At 45.8% G+C, this 19,242-nt stretch overlaps 1 protein-coding gene across 4 annotated transcripts in view; it reads right to left on the bottom strand.

Annotated features, from left to right (window-relative positions):
• Window positions 1-19,242, bottom strand: part of LOC108555816 (amyloid beta A4 precursor protein-binding family B member 1-interacting protein) — a 179,671-nt gene that overhangs the window by 102,283 nt on the left and 58,146 nt on the right. Inside the window, exon 1 of one of the 4 annotated variants that reach the window (XM_017911640.1) lies at window positions 18,012-18,131. The exons of the other annotated variants lie outside the window; for them this stretch is intronic. Coding sequence (XP_017767129.1) covers window positions 18,012-18,131 — 120 coding nt within the window. Of the gene's footprint in view, window positions 1-18,011; window positions 18,132-19,242 lie in introns of those variants that run through there. 4 annotated transcript variants of the gene reach the window in all.

The raw sequence follows: 19,242 nt of genomic DNA on the forward strand, positions 1-19,242 counted from the left end.
CTAATATCGTAGTGAGCTAAGAATTTTGTATAAATAAAGGAAACAAAATCTATAGAATTATCCTAGCTAATTTGACTTTACAATAGATTTTGATTGAATAATTTGATTTTATTATCACTTTCGACTAATATCGTGGTGAGCTAAGAATTTTGCATAAATAAAGTAATCAAAATCTATAGGATTGTCCTAGCCACTTTGACTTTACTATAAATTTGAGTAATTTGATTCTAATTTTGACATTTCGTAGCCTTAACAAAATTTTGTTTCTCAAGGATATTTTTATTTCACTTCTCTTCTCGATATTTCCGCCATTACTCGATGAAAGAAATTTTCAAAGACATTACACTTAACAAGTTTCGGTACTCTCCCATCTCTATACTCTGTCATTAGGTTCAACGTTGAATGGAATTTTGAAACAAGAGAGGTATAACGAGACTTCTCGGTATCGTGGAAAATCGGAACGGTGAAAATGCCAGTACGATCGCAGCCAAATGAAATCACCGTACAAAAAATCGTTCGAGGAAAAGACTTAGTCATTGGCGTCGAATAACGATACGAAGAACGTGTTTCACTCGCGGCGCAGTCCTCGCGCGGGCAAAATGGAAAGCGAAAGCAGCTGAATCACAGCCGTCCCGACCCGCATTCGTCTCTATCTAAACACCGGGATCTTCCAGAAAATCCACGACCTCCGAAACTGCGGTATTTTCAAATCCCAGCCGTCTCCCCGGCCGAACGGGCTACACACCTTTGACAGCGCCTAGGCAATAGTCGTTCGTATAAAACTTGGACAACGAAAAACCGTGAGAAACGGTAATGGAACGATTTAAAGACGCTTAAAAGTCACGCTCTGGCTAGATACACGAGAAGATAAAGGAAAAAAAGAAGTAAGAACATTTTGTAGCTGAACTTTGACACCGTCTAGGTGATGGTCGTTCGTATAAAACTTGGACAACGAAAAACCGTGAGAAACGGTAATGGAACGATTTAAAGACGCTTAAAAGCCACGCTCTAGCTAGATACACGAGCAGATAAAGGAAAAAAAGTAAGAATATTTCGTGGCTCAATCCTAGCGTGAAGTCTGCTCTGACAGTGGGCTAGACGCTAGATCGAGATAATCTTCGTGGTAACGAGCTTCCACCAACGAAGCTTCGTCTTCTAGTCCCGTTACCGGGTCCTCTGAAAGTATCCCACAGAGTATCCCGTGGATAGGTTTTCCCTAGACATCGAGGCTTGCTTGACATCAAAGAGGCATCATCATCGTAATTTTCGATCTCCCGGAAAGCTCCCTGGACGTTGCTGCTTTCGAAGTTGCCAGGTGCAACGAGTCGAAAAGTTTCTGGAGCAGCCGGGATCACGTCCGTGGGAGGCAACGGAGGAAGAAAACGTGGCGAAGAAACTGAAAGGACCAGGGGTTACGTGCGGTCACGGTCAAGCGATCGCAGTCAGCCCGCTTGGTCACGTAAAGCTTTTCGTCCGAGCACTCGTGCAGCTTTCGCGTGCCAGCGCTCGTTCAATGGTGCAGCACCGTGATACGTGTACGCGACTTCCAACGACGTTAACTTTTCCTCGCGTAGTAAATTTTCCTTTCAGCTGAGCTCGGCTAGCGCGTATAAAGCCTTTCGTTGGATTACCGCGATGGCGTTTCAGACACGCGTCGATTCTCGGTACTTCCGATACACACGCGCCAGTGTTATCCGAGATAAGCAGCGGATTGTGAAATCCCGTCTCGCTGGTGTACTCGGAGGCAAAGAATCGTAGCTTTAACAAAAATCTGGCTAACTAAATAGACCGACTATTCCCGCGACCCGTGACTCACCAATGAGTCACCCACGCGATAAACGTGTTATACATAATAATTACGCACGGCACCCATTATCATCGACTAAACAACGTAAAAATGTATCAGTCGACTCTAAACAGAAAATCCTTTGTAGCTTATAACCTCTCTTTATAGCCTGCAATTTCCCAAATTTTGGACATCCCGGGATCAATAAAGTCCGAGGAATGTATCTGTTGAAAAGATAAGTTTAGCTATAGACAAAAATCAATCTAGGGTATAAGATACGAATAAATAGTTCATAAGATGTAAGCTCCTAGAAGGAATGTTTTACGTAAACGTTCGATGGGAGTTGGGGGTTTGTGCGAACCGCGTCGCGTACCCTCTTGACACTCTCTGAGGAGTCGGGTACAGCTGCAGATGCGTCTTAGAGGGGTCGGTTGGGCTCACAGGAGAAGCATTAGAAGAAACATATACCTTCCTTGTAAAATAAAAGACCTATAAGAGCCAGAGACTATGCCGAGCCAATACTTTTGTCCAGTACTGTATATATCGTTATAGTTATTTTACTATTAGAACCCATAATCTCAATAGTATCTGTTAGAATACTTTGACTTAATAAATCACGCGTAGTGGTATTATTTTTATAATTCTTTATTACAAAGCAAGTATTTGCGGTACAACGATTCTCTGGTAACTGGACTCTGATCTCTGCTGTTACATTAGAGTCACAAAAAAGCAAAAAAACGCCCAAAATGCCAACCGTGCACTAGGTGTCACACCTATGTCTAGATACTCAAACTTCCGATACAAAGATAACGATTTGCAGGTATCATCTTAATAAGGAAAAAGGTGAAATTTACAATTTGCTACCTCTTCTCCGACCCTCTCCACCTCGTTCGACCAAACGGTGCGTGTCTCTCCGTTCTAAAACGGCGAACAAGCGAAAAGGTCAATCCCCTGTGTCGAAAGATCCCTTTCGCGGCGAAAAAGCAATCGACAGCCGATCAGTTGGATCGCGGAACGGTAACAGGTTCCCGGTTTCGTAATCACGGCTTTAATCAGGAGCACGCCGAGGAATCGTTCGGCTGGGAATCACGCGGCGAACACGGAACAATGAGAAACGATCGCGGATCGTGGCCGCGCTCGACGAGTGCTCTGAACACGCGCGCGCGCTACTCCGTTCCGCTCGATTAATCCGGCCCCGAGTGTCGTGCTGGCATTTCCGTGTGAAAAAGCACCCTTTTGTGAGCCACGAGAGCGAACCGGAGCACTCGCGGGGAGAACGCGATGATGGGCCTTGACGCGACGAGTCTGTAATCCTCGCATTGTCTCCTCATCGCATCTTCGTCTCTTCGTTGTGTCCGCCATCCGCGCGCAACCACACCCTGGCAAATCCGCCCCTTTGTCAAGGCAACCCGGCAAGACTCGGATCGCTTCTCGATCCTCTTCGCGTCCGCGTGTATCGCTCGGGATCGGGAATCGACACCGTTTCCGAACTAACCCCTCTCTGGAGGACTCAGACTGTTTGAACGGAGCTATTTGGACGAACGGAGCGCCTCTTTGAATGGGCTTGGGACGAAGATGCCGATGCTCCCTGCGGCACACGCGCGGAATCTCGTGACTTTTCTTCAACGCAAATCGGGGGTATTAGCTGAAGGCTACTTCGGTGACGAGGAATCTTTATCTTTATCTTGACGACTCTCTATAGCGCGATATCGAAGAGCAGGTGCGATACTAACCCTTTGCTGACGAGCACCGCATATATGCGTTCAGCGGAAACCAAATCAGTTTGACCCAGGAACTCATATATGCGTTCAGCGAAAACTGATAGGGCCGAGGGACTCATAAACGTGTCCCACGTAAACGCGTTGCTATGGCTGAGAAATGCTGGACAAAAGTATTGGCACAACATGGCTGTTGTGGTACAAGTGCTTATAACTACTTAACAAATTACTACGTAATAAAACTAGAATAGGAAAAACTTGTTGACATATTCATTTATTATCTATTCTAATTTATTACATTCTACTATGTGGTAGAACTAGGATAGATAATAAATGAATGTGTCAAAAAGTTTTTCCTATTCTACTTTTATTACATAGTAGAATGTAATAAACTAGAATAGATAATAAATGAATATGTCAACAAGTTTTTCCTTCAAATCAATTTGTTTAGTAGTTATCAGCACTTACTACAACGACCATGCTATGCCAATACTTTTGTCCAGCACTGTATATGCGCCCGCTGTTGCGGCCGTAGGACCCATACCCCGAGTTAAGTCGTGGACTGTTTTATGTCTTATTGCCAGCGTCGCTATGATCGGAAATCGAGTTTTAGTAGAAAGGAGCAGTGGTAATTTTGAACGACTATCGCGGCAACGGCTGGGCCTTGCTATGGCCGAGAAACACATATATAGGCTCGCTGTTGCGCCCGTAGGACCCATACCCCAAGTTAAGTCGTGGATTGTTTTATGTCGTATTGCCAGTGTCGCTATGATCGGAAGTCTAGTTTAAGTAGAAATAAACGATGGTAGTTCTGAATGATTATCTTGGCAGCGACTGGGCCCCACGATACGGTTTACTTAAAACCGCTGCATCCGCAAAGGGTAAACGAGGAATTTGTAGAAGATCGTCTAAGGTACGGATGGCTACAACGATGCGATTCATCGAATACCTGCAGGCTCTGCGAGCAAGAAGACGTCCAAGGCCGAGGTTTGCCAAACGATAGGGAGTAAGTAAACGCGTCCATCATTCAACGAGAGGGATCCCGCGCTTGGCCGAGGAGAGTCGCACAAAAGAGCAGAGGACTGCGGAGGAGATAAGTGCCACCAGTCTGTCCGCGAGCCCATTAGAGACACATGCGGTGTCGCTGAACAACGAGCTCGGCCCCTTTGCTTCATTCTTCGAGGTACGAAGACGGCTAGGGTGGACGGTTCGAGAAAAAACCCATCAGCAAGATGGTGGGCAAGAAACGAATATTTCCTTGCCAAGTGGAAGCTGCTTCGATAGACAATGGCGTTCCTAAGTGAAATAATTAAAAGCAAGATCTCGAACGTCTCGAAAGGAAGATGCTTCGTTACAAATTAAATATCGCAATCATAAAAATATGCTTATGCTTCGAAAATCCCTTCCTCGAGCTTATATATCTTATCCATCTAAGATATATGAACAAGCGTGTTCTCGTACCACTGTGAGAGGATCTACCACCCTCTAACTTCACCCAGACTCGGTCTTGATCATCCACCAATCTATAAGACACCACTGACGTGTACCATCTCGGATCATTCGAGTCCCCTGTTTCGCGAAACGAACCCCGAATTTACCCCATCTCGTACTTCAACCCTTTCACTCCTGCAGACGTTGTATGACGTCACGCTACAACATGACTGCTGGACTGCGGACGTGATACAACGTCCATGGATTTCAAAGCTGTTAGAGCTTGGAAAATTCTTCCTAAACGCGATCCAAGTGTTCTGATGTGTCCTGCCATCTCTTAGGATAATAGAAGAATTTTTTTCAATACAATCCCTGCATTATTCTACCCTCTGTCAAAAAAATTACGAGACTATGTATTTCGCGTCTGTGTGCACTTCGTACATCTCAGTTCGGACAGCCCCAAATGTGATTTTGTATTCGTGTATTTTCTAAATATTTGCTGCCTAGAACGATACGTAAAATATTAAATTTATAATATATAATAATAAACAAAGAAATTTGCATGATGCTGCAGATAGCCTGTATGGACTGCTCTGAAAATCGTGTGTCGTGGCTGGTTCTTCCTTAGCGTAAGCAAATAAAATATTTAGCGACTTCTGAACTTTGGTATTATCTTTATCTTTTGGTAATATCTTTATCACCTCAGGTAAGCTTAGAATGTTTTTATTAGATTTAAACAAAAATAAAATTTGTGAAATTAATTCAGGATAGGGCATTTGCTACTCTCTTCATAACCCAGGAGTGAAAAGGTTAACGAGTCTGACTCGTGATGACGATTTCGGCCCAAACATGAATATCACGAGCCACACTCGTGGATAGCAAATCGAACCAAACGCGAACATCACTGAACAGATGTTCTGTCAGTTACGATCGCGATTAAGTTTTAGTTCCCATCAGTTTAGGCCCTACAACGACATTCTCTCCATAGACGGAAGCTCCTAATGAATCGAGGTCCCAATCTCGAAAACCGAGACACCTGAACACCGCGTCGCGAACCCGCGAAGCGAGACCAACATCTGTACAATTCCGCGTCGAGTTCAGCCAACTCCTCTCCGATTTCCTCGGCAGCGCGGACGCACCAAGACGATCTGCAACGTCTCTTACATCCGTTCATAACCGTTACGCCGGGGCGAGAATGTACGTGGAAATGGGTGTCGTAATCTGGCCGCGACATTCTGCGGCTACGTCTCGCGTTACGTTCCCTTGCAGCCGGGACGACAATAAGAAAGCCGATACCCTCGCGTTCGAGGTTATCTGCTCGACGTTCCGCGATTGTCCAGCCCTCCGCGAGTCAGGGGTCGCGCTCGTTAGATGCGGAATCTAACGCGGAATCGCCGGGAAAGCGGCGAGAATTTACTGAAACCCCGGACCAAGCTACTTTACGAGCATCCAGCGTTATCGGGGAACCCACTTAGGAAGTATCGCGCGTCGGAATCCAGCAGGATACCATGAGAACGCGAGTTTCCGATTCCCCACGAACCCACGCGATCCTGGAATCCCGTGATGGACCCTGGGTAATTGAATCCTTAAGAAGTCGCGGAAGTTGCCGTCACTGGAGGAGTTCGGTGAGTCAGGGTGCTATTGGTCAGAGACCAATGACGAGCGGAATGACTCTCACGCGCGAATTTTTCACCGCGAGTCTGTGAATGAGACCTAAGCTGGTCGCTGTCAGTCGGTAACGTAGACATCTGTAAGGTTTAACGCGAGTTTATGCAGTTTCCGTTGCTTCTTTGGATCCTTCGGCGATAAGGGATAATCCGAGGGTGATTTTTCCAAATTGTAGATTTCGTCGCGATCGCTATTATTGTTACGCAAACTCGATCGGCTTATTACGAGAATTCTCGTACTTTTGTTCTATAACAATTAACTGGAATTATCAAAGGCATCGAATGACTCGTCCAGAGTTTTCGTTCGTGATTACTTTTCGCGTGGTTAATATTAATTTAATTAATATTAACACCTTTCTGTACTTTAACGAGTCTGACTCGTGATGAAGATTTTGGGTCGAACATGAATATCACGTGCCAGACTCGTGGACAGCAAATCGGACCAAACGTTTATATCACGCAATGATGTTTTGTCAGTTACAATTGTGATTGCGTTTTAGTTCCTATCAGGACGTCACGAGAGTTGGTCAGGATTGTTATAATCTCTGTTATAAAACAGTTTGATTATTGAAGTTTTGACTGTTTTTGAGCATCAGTCTGATCTGTTACCGTACGTTGTAATATTGTAATAATATTAATTACTTTTCGCGTGGTTAATATTAATTTAATTAATATTAACACCTTTCTGTACTTTAACGTGTCTGACTCGTGATGAAGATTTTGGGTCGAACATGAATATCACGTGCCAGACTCGTGGACAGCAAATCGGACCAAACACGTTTATATCACGCAATGATGTTTTGTCAGTTACAATTGTGATTGCGTTTTAGTTCCTATCAGACACTACGAGAGTTGGTCAGGATTGTTATAATCTCTGTTATAAAACAGTTTGATTATTGAAGTTTTAACTGTTTTCGAGCATCAGTCTGATCTGTTACCGTACGTTGTAATATTGTAATAATATTAATTATAAACTGGAATGTAATTATCTATACCTATCAAGGTGAACACGTCCATAAAAATCCTTCGATTTCGATGACTTTTGAATCCCTCTCCACAAAGTTATTCATTTTTATCGTACCCCTCCGATTATTACTACCCATGTAGAATATATCTTGATACATGTTACAGGTGAGTATTTTTGATGTAAAATGTCCTACATGACGCCTACCCTTTGGGCCCGGATTTCATTGAGCTAAACGTCACGTTAATTATATTAATTCCACAATTATAATTAATATTATAATAATATTAATTATAAACTGGAATGTAATTATCTATACCTATCAAGGTGAACACGCCCATGAAAATCCTTCGATTTCGATGATTTTTGAATCCCTCTCCACAAAGTTATTCATTTTTATCGTACCCCTCCGATTATTACTATCCATGTAGAATATATCTTGGTACACGTTACAGGTGAGTATTTTTCATGTAAAATGTCCCGTTTGGAAAGAAGTCACGACGTGTACACGATTGAGATAACTTTCGGGTCCTCGATGACACTTCGAACGTATCACGGACACGTTGAAAAATATCCAAATAAAATATGGAGGAAACGGTGAAGGAATTCGACGAGAGGGAAGGACGCGAGACGTGCTACCACTTAACACGATACCGAGAGGAACATGGAATTTCCAATAAAGGAAAAAAGCACCTCGATGCCACCCATTCTAATCGCACGAATCCTCCGTTCTTCTCTCGAACAGTGGTAAAGGGTAAGAATGTTCAGCGTCGAGGGGATCGTAACGAGGTATTTAATTGGTCGAAGGGTACTCCCGGTTACTCTCGTCGAAGTGTGATCCTCGCATTGGGCTTGTCCGACATCGTAGTTGAAACCTCCGGAACCCTCGACTTCGTGACAAATGACATTCCAGAAGGGACCTAATCAGGTCCAGGTAAAGCTCCACCGTGGAATTCCTTGCTCCGACAGGAACTACTTCTCGTTGAATTTACGACCGTCATCACGGGGATCATTTCGACTTATCTCTATAGAGATCGCAGCAACCAACCCCTAAATGTTCCTAAAGAGAAATAATCCTAACCGAATTATGTCTAGGATACAATACCGTAGCAAGTGGAACAGCGCCCTTCGGTTTTAACCAGTTAACTGTGTTTTAGGACTATATCCGTCATGGAGAAATAGCAGAATTTTGTGTCATGACGACTATATCCGTCATAGAGGAATAGTAGAATTTTGTGTCACGACGACTAGATGCATCACGCCTAAAATTTTGTTACCATTTGCTATTTAAATTGTAATTTTGACGAAAACTAAAATATATTCGTAAATTTTAATACGTTTAGAATCCTTAGAGGTTAGGACGAAATAAAAGAAGCAAATAAAAAGTATAAATAATTTGAGATGGATTCATGCATCCCCGTATGCACTGCCTGGAACTATTCATCAGTTATTATAACCAATTTATACAAATGCAACGATAACGTTTATTAGACTTTGTTATAAAAATAAGATTAGGAAAGAATTGTGGTATTGGTGTTCGACGTGCAAAGTGTTCCACTATGTGTCGTTTCTTGCTTTGGCTAATACCACTCGAAGACCACAGTTTGAATTTTTAACTTTTATAGATATTTGATTTTTCCTAAGTTTTCCGCTTATTATGTATATAGTATATGTTTATGTCAAGCGATTGTATAAATATTAGAAATAAAATTATCAGTTTATAAAATAAAGCCGTCTTTTTGACGCAATATTTCAATAGTGACACATACTGTGTGTTTGAAGACTATACCCGTCATCGCTTGATTCTTGCGGCACACACGGGTGCACGCTCTGCATAGAGGGCGCCACAGCTGACTGATTAAATCAAGGAAGCTAAACTTCTTCCAACGAATTCGTTCAAAATGTCTACTTTTTTGAACCTGAGGGCTTTCATCTAAAGACGAATATGTATTTGTGCTACTAACAGTGTTGAAATGCAACGGCGATGAGTATGTAGCCTGGCATATGTTTTAATTTCTCTCTTTTTTCAACGTCATTAGGAACGCGAATGTTCAGTTCCTTGCTAATCCTATCCGCCACGTCAGTTTGCACAAAATATACATTCTTTTAATTCAAACCAAGAGAATTTAGTTTCTTCCATAATTTCCTACAAATAAAACTAATTTGCTACCTCGACATTCATACAGCACGTTTCATATGCTGGGAGCCACGACAAAATTTCCAAACTATCGATGTTCTCTGTTTATTTACGTTATTCGAATCTGCAAAAAAATGATGGAAATAAAACAAATGCCCGTGACCACCATGGCAGTCAACGAGTCAACGAATATTTATAACCGTTCGTTCAAATAAACGGATAAATAAATACAAGGAAAAAGCGAGGTATTGCCAATATTCGCAGTTGGACAACGGCATATCGACGAGGATCGGGAATTTTTTGGAATCGTTTCGCCAGCCGATTGCAGTCACCCGGATGAACAATAGACGCGGGGTATCGTACGAGTGTGATCGGTTTCAGTAACGAAAGGGTCGAAAGTGCACGGTACCCCGGAGGCTGTCGATGATTCCATCGCTTTCGCCTGCGATTCTTTCGCTCGCGAGAGAATAGCGAAGTTGAAACACGTTCTTAGCATGGGGACCCCTCCAGTCTGGCGCCAAGCAATAATAACCGTTCGCCCACGCCGAGATCTTTCTTTCTCTCCTTCTCGCTGTCGGGGTTTTTGCACCGAGCAGTCGACCAGTCGCAGAATCCCCTGGCCGCGGCTCGCAAAAAGGTCCATCGGCCTGGGGAATCGATATCATGTCGGCTCGCGTTTGGCAAATCGTTCCTAGCTACGCGTCTGCTCCTCGCGTTATGTCCACTCCGATCCGTGTTCCGGTGTTCTCTGAATTTCAAATGTCAGCTCCTGCAGAGAAAATCCAAACCCGAGTAACGATATCGGAAAACCTTGACCGAGGGACGCGTGTCCGTGGTCCGGGAAAATATCGGATACTTTACGACTGCGATTGTCTCGTTTGAGTTATAAAAGTTCGTCTCGCCGTGGAAATTGCATCGCGAGAAAAATTATAATAGACTACAGGGTGTTGCGACGTCGTTACACGCTGGCAGAATTGCGATCGAAATTCGGGAAACGAAACGGGTTCTCAGGGGGGTTGGAGGAAGGTACAGACGAAGGAAATACGCGTGCAATTTTTCACAATGGATGAAACGATCGGTGGATCAGAAAAATGAGAGAACTCGAAAGAAAACGGAATTAGAGATGATATCGAATGATCCCGAATGCAGATTTCACCAATTCATCAAAAGTTTCAAGATAGATTCGGTGTTGAAAAGCAAAGCTAACGCGAGATCGAATGAAACGAAGCAGGAACAAATGAGAAGAGGAAAGGAGAGAAACTGTCGTAGATTCAAAGGTTAGAAAACGAACACTGTACTTCACGTATTGTATAGTGAGACAGTAATTTTAACACGTTAAACGCCACGCCAGTTTTACACAGTTAGCCGTATAAAACCTCAGCATCAATTGGAAAGAGAAGAAGACAGTGCGTATAAAGCTAGGAGATACTGCACCGAGTGCTATAATAAAAATTCACGAATGTTAGAATCAAAGATAGCCAAAAATGTAACGCAAAAAGCTACAACCTTCTGTAATGAGTGTACAAGCAAATCTCGCCTTTGTTTACCTTGTTTTAATAAATTACGTTAATGTTTCAAGTATTATAGTCTTTTCCTTAAAGCATTGACCAAACAAAGACCGATGTTGCCTAAATTAAATGTTAAGGATAACAAAAACGAAAAGTCTGGTATGGCGTTTAACGTGTTAATTAAAAATAAGGAAAGTAAGGGATATAATAGAATTTATAGTTTTATATCGGTAACGTTGGACACGTTTTCGTCGTAATGCTTTTGTCGCACAATCGCCAACGACGTGGTATACACGTGAAACGAGTTAGACTGGACCGTTCTGACAAACAACGTCTGTGAATTTCTTGCCAGCGCAAGTGGTTAAGACAAAAGTGACAATGTATATCTATTATTTTTCAAGAGAAACAAATTCGACAGGGAGCAACTGAAATAAGCACTTGCGTTACGAGCTTTCGGGAAACTCCTGCCGATCGAGTGGATCGGGATGAAGATGAAAGAAGGATACGGGGTTCCACCAGCTGCCCACCGAAACCGGCAATAATTTCTCCGTGGCGATCGATTGAATCGAGGATGATAAAAGATAACCTCCGCCCATGAACTCTGGAGGGTGGACGAGCGCGAGCCCACCACCCAGTCTTTGTGCAATAATGATCGTCCGAAAGCGCGTATCGGCCTCAGCACGCCCAAGGAAGCACATAAATCCAACGTATTCCTCCGCCTTCGAAGGGTTCCGTAATCTCGTTTCGACATCGAAACTCGTTCCACGGCGTTGCATGGCAGATGCGAGCTTTTCCAGATGCCGTTTCACGTATGCCGCCCCCTCTTTGCCGTGCTATCGAGGGCAAGACGAACGAAAATAATGGGATTAATTCGTTAAGCAAACGCGATGACGACACCCAGTGACTCTCCCCAGCCACGTGTGCACGCGAACCTCCTTTTTTCCGTTCTCTCGTCACCGTTCCGTCTATAATCCGACGATTCGAAATCCAGCCGGACGATGAAAAAGGAAACGAATTTTAGGAGTTTTTGTCGCGGGGTTCAAACGCGAGGGGCAGAAGAGTTCTGAAATATTAGCTCGGTCACAGAGGGTCCACGGTAATACAGGAAACGATGGAGACTTTTTGGTCGACCGGTTGGTGTTTGGTTGAGAGAGAAATGATTTCCGGTACAACGTATCACCCTTTCGGCGAAATCGGTCGAGTCCTAAGCACGGTGCTCCCTTGCCAGTGTTCGCTGACTCGGGTCCCAGAAGTCATCGAGAAGAGGTACTATCCCAGGAATCGCTGTTATCCGAGATAGGCTCAGCCTCGTCACAGAACGCGAAGAACACAATGAGTGAGTGAAATTTTTAACTAGTACCATACACAGAGTTTGGGGAATCGATTGGGGATGACTTCGCGAGCAAGTCGAGGGAAAAGGTAGCGAAGGTTAGCGAGGGATGACTGTAAGTTACTAGCTACCCTTACACTACGCTGAAACTCGGAAAAAGCCGTGCCAAACCCGTGCACCCGAATGGTCAGGGAGATTAAGACCACGAGTCAGACTCGAGATATTCGTGTTTGGCCCGAAAAGTCGATCACGAGTCAGACTCGTGATATTCGAGTTTGGCCAAAAATTTTCATCACGAGTCAGACTCGTGAAAATAGCGCAAGGGGTTAATGGTTTTAATTGGCAACGAGGGCGTAACGAAGGGAGAAGGGAGGAGATTCGTTGGACGAGTATTTCTCTATGCGTATCCAATCTACGATCGGGAGCTGTTGCGTCGAACCAGTCGATAAATCCCAGCTCCTCATAAGGGCTGCGCGGAGCCGTCGTGATTCAGAGCTGCCAATAAAGGAAGGGACTACGGTTTCGTGCATGGCTCGTGACTGATCACCCGAGTGTCTCTCCCCGAGTCTCATCTCGGCAAACAGGAATTAGGGCCGTGGAGTTAACTCGCAAAGCGATCCGGTCGGCCGTGACGATCCACCCCGAGTCACGATGACACGGATTCTTTCGGCGAACGCGGCAAACAATGACACACGAACGACACCTGAACCTGAACCGGGCTGACTCCGTATTTTTTCCTACGGCCTGTCGACACGGATTATGATAATGCTCGTTCTCTCGGCCTCGCCTCGTCTCGTTTGATCCCGCGAGGGAGGGAGACTGGGTCTGGGGTGGATTCCCGACACGAGACAGCCGAAAAACAGGGGTGGTGGCACCCGGTGAGTCATGCTTCATCCCCCACAGCCCGCAGAGGGTGGCGAATGCCACGGCGACTGGTCGTCGACATCCCCTCGGTTCTCTGCCTGCAGCGACAGCCTATGGATTCCCTCTTTGCGATTGAAATTATATTTCCCTCCATCTCCGGACTGCGACTCCACGCCGTCGTCCAACCTCGTTTCGCTTTACGTGGAAATAGCTTTAACCACGTCACCCCCGGCTGCATACGGATCCGTAATTGTACTCCATGTTTCCAGTCCCGAGATTCGGATTCTGACTTTCGGTGGTATGTACGCGAGACATGGAAACGGGTGGAAAAATGACGACCGGGAAAGGTAATACGTTTGCGAGCTGACATGTTAATAGCCTCGGTTCGAACTCACAGTACATACAAGATTCTACGATTTTTCTCCCTTTTACCGCGACATCCTCTCGACTAGATATCCTCGACGATCCGCCCACGACAGACACCGTCGAAAAGCCGGTCGTTTTCGTGCGGCATTGTCCGTGCAACGACGAGAGAAAAAAGGGAAACACGGGGATAGCGGGTAATCACGCGACACCGCGTGATTTACCGAGACAAGGAGCGCGGTATGGCCGCGCGATTCATAAATTATACCAATTCCGCGGAGCGATCGTTCACGATCGACGGGAAAAAACGGCGTGGCGAGCCATAAATCCCGGAGAGCAATTTGCGGACGAAAGGCCTGCTCGAGAGGAGCGCGTGTCTCTGGAACCGCGACACGAGAAGATCGATCGCGCCGCGGCGTCGAGCGGCGTCGAGCAGCGTCGAGCAGCGCCGTGTCCACCTCTCTGCCTTCGATTTTGACTAACAAATTTCGGGGGCGAGTTTAGACGGCCCTCGGCCACGCAGCTGGCGCTGAATCATCCTGGCCCTTGGTCTTTCGAACCACGGCGTTGCCAAGGTTTCCAAGCGGCTTCCAACGACTTTTATCGCTTCCTCTTATCGAGCTCGACTCTAGCAAGAGAAAAAACGCCGCTCGTGATACCGAACAGAGTCTACGACTCACGTGACTTCCGTCTCTGCCGGTACGCAGACGAGATAACCGCAGCGTCGCCGATCCTCTCCGATCTATCTGCCGCGTGGCCGCACGCACCGACCGAAAGCGCCGAGCGGATAACGCAGGCTGGTTACACCGGTAATTAGACTTGCCGATATTTTGTTTCGCGTTGCTTTGGTCTAGACCAAGTATCAAGTGCTAGGAAGCTGTCTAATTAGAAGATCCTACGTTCGTGGATCATCGCTTTTGGAACAGTAGTAGGTACAAGTCATAGCACGTCACCGTGGACACCTCGTGAGTTAGGCCAACCAGATTATATACATTTCTTCTGTAATTAATCGCATAAACGCTGAGTTCACCGTACCTTGATCACTTCGGTACTTCGATTAGGGCCATTACCGTTTTCTTATCGCGTATGCACGATAACCATCAAAAATCCTGGAAACTACTAGCCAAAATAGGTTCCAGTTAATTACGGAAATCGTATCCATGGAAGAACCGCGAGTGTTTCGTGCGACCATTGGGATCGCCGTAAGCCAGAAACAGCTGCGGACGGGAAATCGCGAACGCCGCATTGCCTCCCACGCTTTATGCAGATACCGACTCTCGAATTTCCCCTCTCCCTAGTCGCAACGACAGCCTCTATTGATCGCAGCGTTTCAAACCCATTACGATCAAACTATCGATCTCTCGTACGCGCGTTAAATGTTTATATCGCGGCCACGCATTAAGCCGTGAATACGCGCCGACCCCGTGTGCTCCATCGAGCGGGGCTTCAGGGCCGTAATTCAAGCAGCCACTTCAGAGGCAACAGAACGGCCGCAACAATGGACGTAACTGTAGATTCGAGGTAACTTTACACTCCAGTCCATTTTCTCGTTGCCCACTTAAGCCCGCTGCAACGTTCGCGCCCTGCCACCCGGAGGAAAGGGTTCGCGACACGTGTTCGAATTTCCCTTAACGGCCACTGCACGCTCCTGGCTGGCCCACCCCGTGTGACAATTATCCGAAAAAGTAACGCGAGATACCTTGCATCGGAGAAATCGCCGAGAGCTCGATTTTCAGGGTGTCGAGAAAATCGTATGGTTCCGCGGATTCCTCGGGGTCGAGGGTGATACTCGACGATGGGTACCTAATTTAACTTCGCGTCGAAATCCCGATGGAAATGTTCGTATCCTAGACGAGGGACCTGGCAATGGCTTCTATAAACGTGTAACATGCGTACAAATCGAATTACTCGAGTTAATATATACACTTGTAAGATCATTTCTACGGTAACAGTTTCGAAATTCAAATTTTGTGAAAGAACCAATCGAGTAAGCCATCGTGGAGGAAAATAAAATAATTTTTAGGAGGAGTAACGATAACCTAGGAGACAAGGTAGGCTTGTGAATCGATAATTTTCCTGATTGAAAAGATAAGTTTAGCTGTAAACAAAAATCAATCTAGTTTAGAAGATAAGGTTTACATAAACATTCGATGGGAGTTGGGGGTTTGGGCGAACCACGTCGCGTACCCTCTTGGTACTCTCTCAGGAGTTGGGTACAAGAAGACTTTAATTACAGATTTATTTGGAATATTTATCAAGGTTAGGCCTCAATGCCACTTGATAACTATCGATAATTATTCGAAAGAAATCTGTAGTTAAGAATAAGAAAATTTTAATTATAAATATTTCAAAAATTATCGAGTAGTACCTGCAAACTTTCAACTAAATCAATAACCAAAAGGACTTACACTCTCCTTGTTAGAGGTGTCGGTCAGTCTCTCAGGAGAAGCATTAGAAGAATCATATACCTTCCTTGAGAAATAAAAAACTTGAAAAAAGAAATATATATCGTAGTTATTTTACTATTAGAAGCCATAATCCGGATATCCCTCGATCGAAATATTACTTTCTAACAACGACATTCCTTCATACCGTTCGAGAACTTCCAGATAGATCCATCAAGCGTTTAAAAGCACCGAGAAAAGACCTTCCTCCAACTTCGCCGCTAAAATAATAACAATTACGGCGCGCCTCGCCGGAAGGAAGCGTCGTAATAACTTCTTACTTCGTACAGCCTCGTAAAGATTAAAAAGGGGCGAGGAGGGAAGGGGTCAAGGTGAGATAAAGCAAAATTAATGACAGACCTAAATCCTCGCCAGTGGATCTGCGAGCTTGCCTCATGGCCGGAAGAAAGAAGCTCGCTGAATTACGTGGCCGTGGGGCCAACGTAACGCGAGCATCGTTAATTTGAATTATTATCGGCCGTGGATTCGCGACAATTACCGCGGCAAACACGCATGAAAGAGAATGAAGATACGCGTATTCGCAAACGATTTTTCTAACCGGTCGCTCGATGGAAACTAGAAAGCTTGATACTCACGCGCGAGGTGACTAAAAATTTGGGAAAAATTTGACTTAAACGTGAAAAATGTCTATACATCAGAGAATAGCGAAGCTATTTTATATAGATGCAGTGCTGACGTTCCATGACTTATGGGTTATTACGTGAATACCTCGCAGTCATAAATTTTTATCGTACTCTCGCGAGGATGTTTACAAAACCTAGCAGCGATATTTATTCAAACATTTTCGGCTTCTCGTCTTCTGAAACGCGTCTGCATTTCGAGCAACACGCTAGAATTTAAATGCACCGAATTCTCTTCGTCCGCATTTCGCCATAACGCTAGCCCGTGCTTCGCGAAACGGTTGCTCAAGCGTACCTGAACGAATACCTGTCGCATAATTCTCGATCCTCTACCTTGCCACAAAGTCCCAATCGAAATCGATGCGTAACATCTCCCGTGTTTCCCTGGCAAAGTGGCTCGAGAGGAACGAGATCGGCGCGAAGATCGGAGCAGACTTTCGAAACGTCCCGGTGCGTGGCGACGCGTTAAATTAACGCGCAGACTTTTCCATTAACAAGACAGGCTTCGCATGGCCGGTGACACGCGTTTTATAAACGGGACAGACCGTACGCGATTACGCAATCGAAAATTCACGATTTTGCGACGACCCGCGCGGACCGGTTTCCCCCTGGAACCGCGTCCAGCGGATTAGGGAAAGCCATCGAAGCTCGGGATCAAACGAATCATCTCGAAATCCGTGCGGAAACAATGGCAAGATTTTCTGGTCGAGCGATTTTCTCTCGCAGTTTATTCACGGAGAAGAGAAATCGTTAAACTCTCCTTTCGATCTTCGCGATCGAATGATTTCGCGGATAAAACGAATTCTCGATTAATTAATTCTCGTACGGCGATCGTGAATGAAATATATGGCTGCGGAGTTAAATATGGACGCAGCTACGGACGATAAAAAGATATTTTAAAGGCATAGTAACAACGGAGCTTCCTGCTACGAGTCGAACGAGCTACTTGAATATTCACCGGACGAGAGTTAATTAATTGATATCCGTTTGCGAAGGAAAGCATTCGAAAATAAACTACATCTTCGGGAGACCGAACGAAATTGCGAATATTCGAGATTTCTCGAGTTTCTCGAGCGCGAAATTTACTTAAACGTAAGGATCGGCAGGATAAGCCGAGGAATCGGGCGATCGTGGCCAATAGCCACGCGAATCACGTACCATGCCCTCGTCTATCGAGGTGTCTTCCTCGAAGTAGCACTCGTCAGGCTCATCCGGTGTCAGGGCGGTAGGAGTTTCCGGTGACTCCTCTTTAATGTCCTGCCTCCTCATCCAGTCCATCTTGCAGTACCTTTCGAGCCTCTGGCGACCGATTGAGTCGATGCTTCTTCTTCTCGATCCTCTTCTCTGTTCCTTTCTCGTTTCGACGCGAGATCACATGTCTCACAGGTTCGATCGGCTGGCCGAGAGTGGAGGAAAACGAGCCTGTGTGTCGAAATGGAAACACTCGAGTACCACGACGACCGCTTTTTCTTATCGTTTATCACGGGGCCACGCTCCGATTACGCGGAAGCCACTCCGCCAGAGGCTGCCGCTGACATTTGCCAAATGTCACAGCTTTTCTGATCGACCGTGCAGTATATCCGTGGCGCTAACGAGGTGTCGAGCTTCTCTCGCGATCCGAGCTTCGATACCGTGCGCGCACCGGCAAAGGGATACACGTGCACCGAGATAGTTCGCGTCTCGATACGAATAAATAGGAATAAATTCGGTAAACTAGTTCACCATTCGTCACTGCTCGCTTTCGGGTGAAACGATCTTACCGGAAAAATATGGGAAAGACCGGTAAGTGGTCCAAGCAACGTCTCGCCGGTGTTTCGATCCCGAAACGAAGGTGGAATCCAGCGGAGAGAAGCTTGAATCCTGTTCGCACGATAGCGACGAGGGAAACTGACTGGTCTTCCGTCACGACACTCTCCGATCGAGGGGAAAAACTCACACGCTATACGGCTCGATATCCAGAAGAGAACGCGTCGTTAATACACAGCGTACCGGCGAGAGATGATCGCGAGAGACAGACGCGCGCGCAGTCTCGCATGTGCAACACGAGCGAGCCACGGCGGCGGTGCAGCTGCAACTGTGTGTGCAGGCCGGGAATGCTGGAGGTGGTATGGAGGCGGCTCGGTGGGCGCACTCTGTCTCGTCCCTGCTGCTCTCCCTTCTCTCTCTCTCTCTCTTTCACCTAGGCCTGCCTCGTCTGTCCTCTCCCTCTCTTTTCCGCAGCCAGTCCTACTTTCTCTCTCGTACCGCTGCGCGCCGCGTGTATCGCTCACTCTCGCTCTTTTCACTCAATCGTCCGCCGCCTTCGTACTCGCTCTCGCTCTCTCTCGCACGACCGCTCTACGCCTTTCGCTTTCTCTTTCTCCGTCGTTCTTTCCCGCTTACTCATAGG

The sequence above is a fragment of the Eufriesea mexicana genome, unplaced genomic scaffold, assembly GCF_001483705.2.
Source record: "Eufriesea mexicana isolate 0111107269 unplaced genomic scaffold, ASM148370v2 scaffold302, whole genome shotgun sequence".
NCBI classification, from domain to species: Eukaryota; Metazoa; Arthropoda; class Insecta; order Hymenoptera; family Apidae; genus Eufriesea; species Eufriesea mexicana.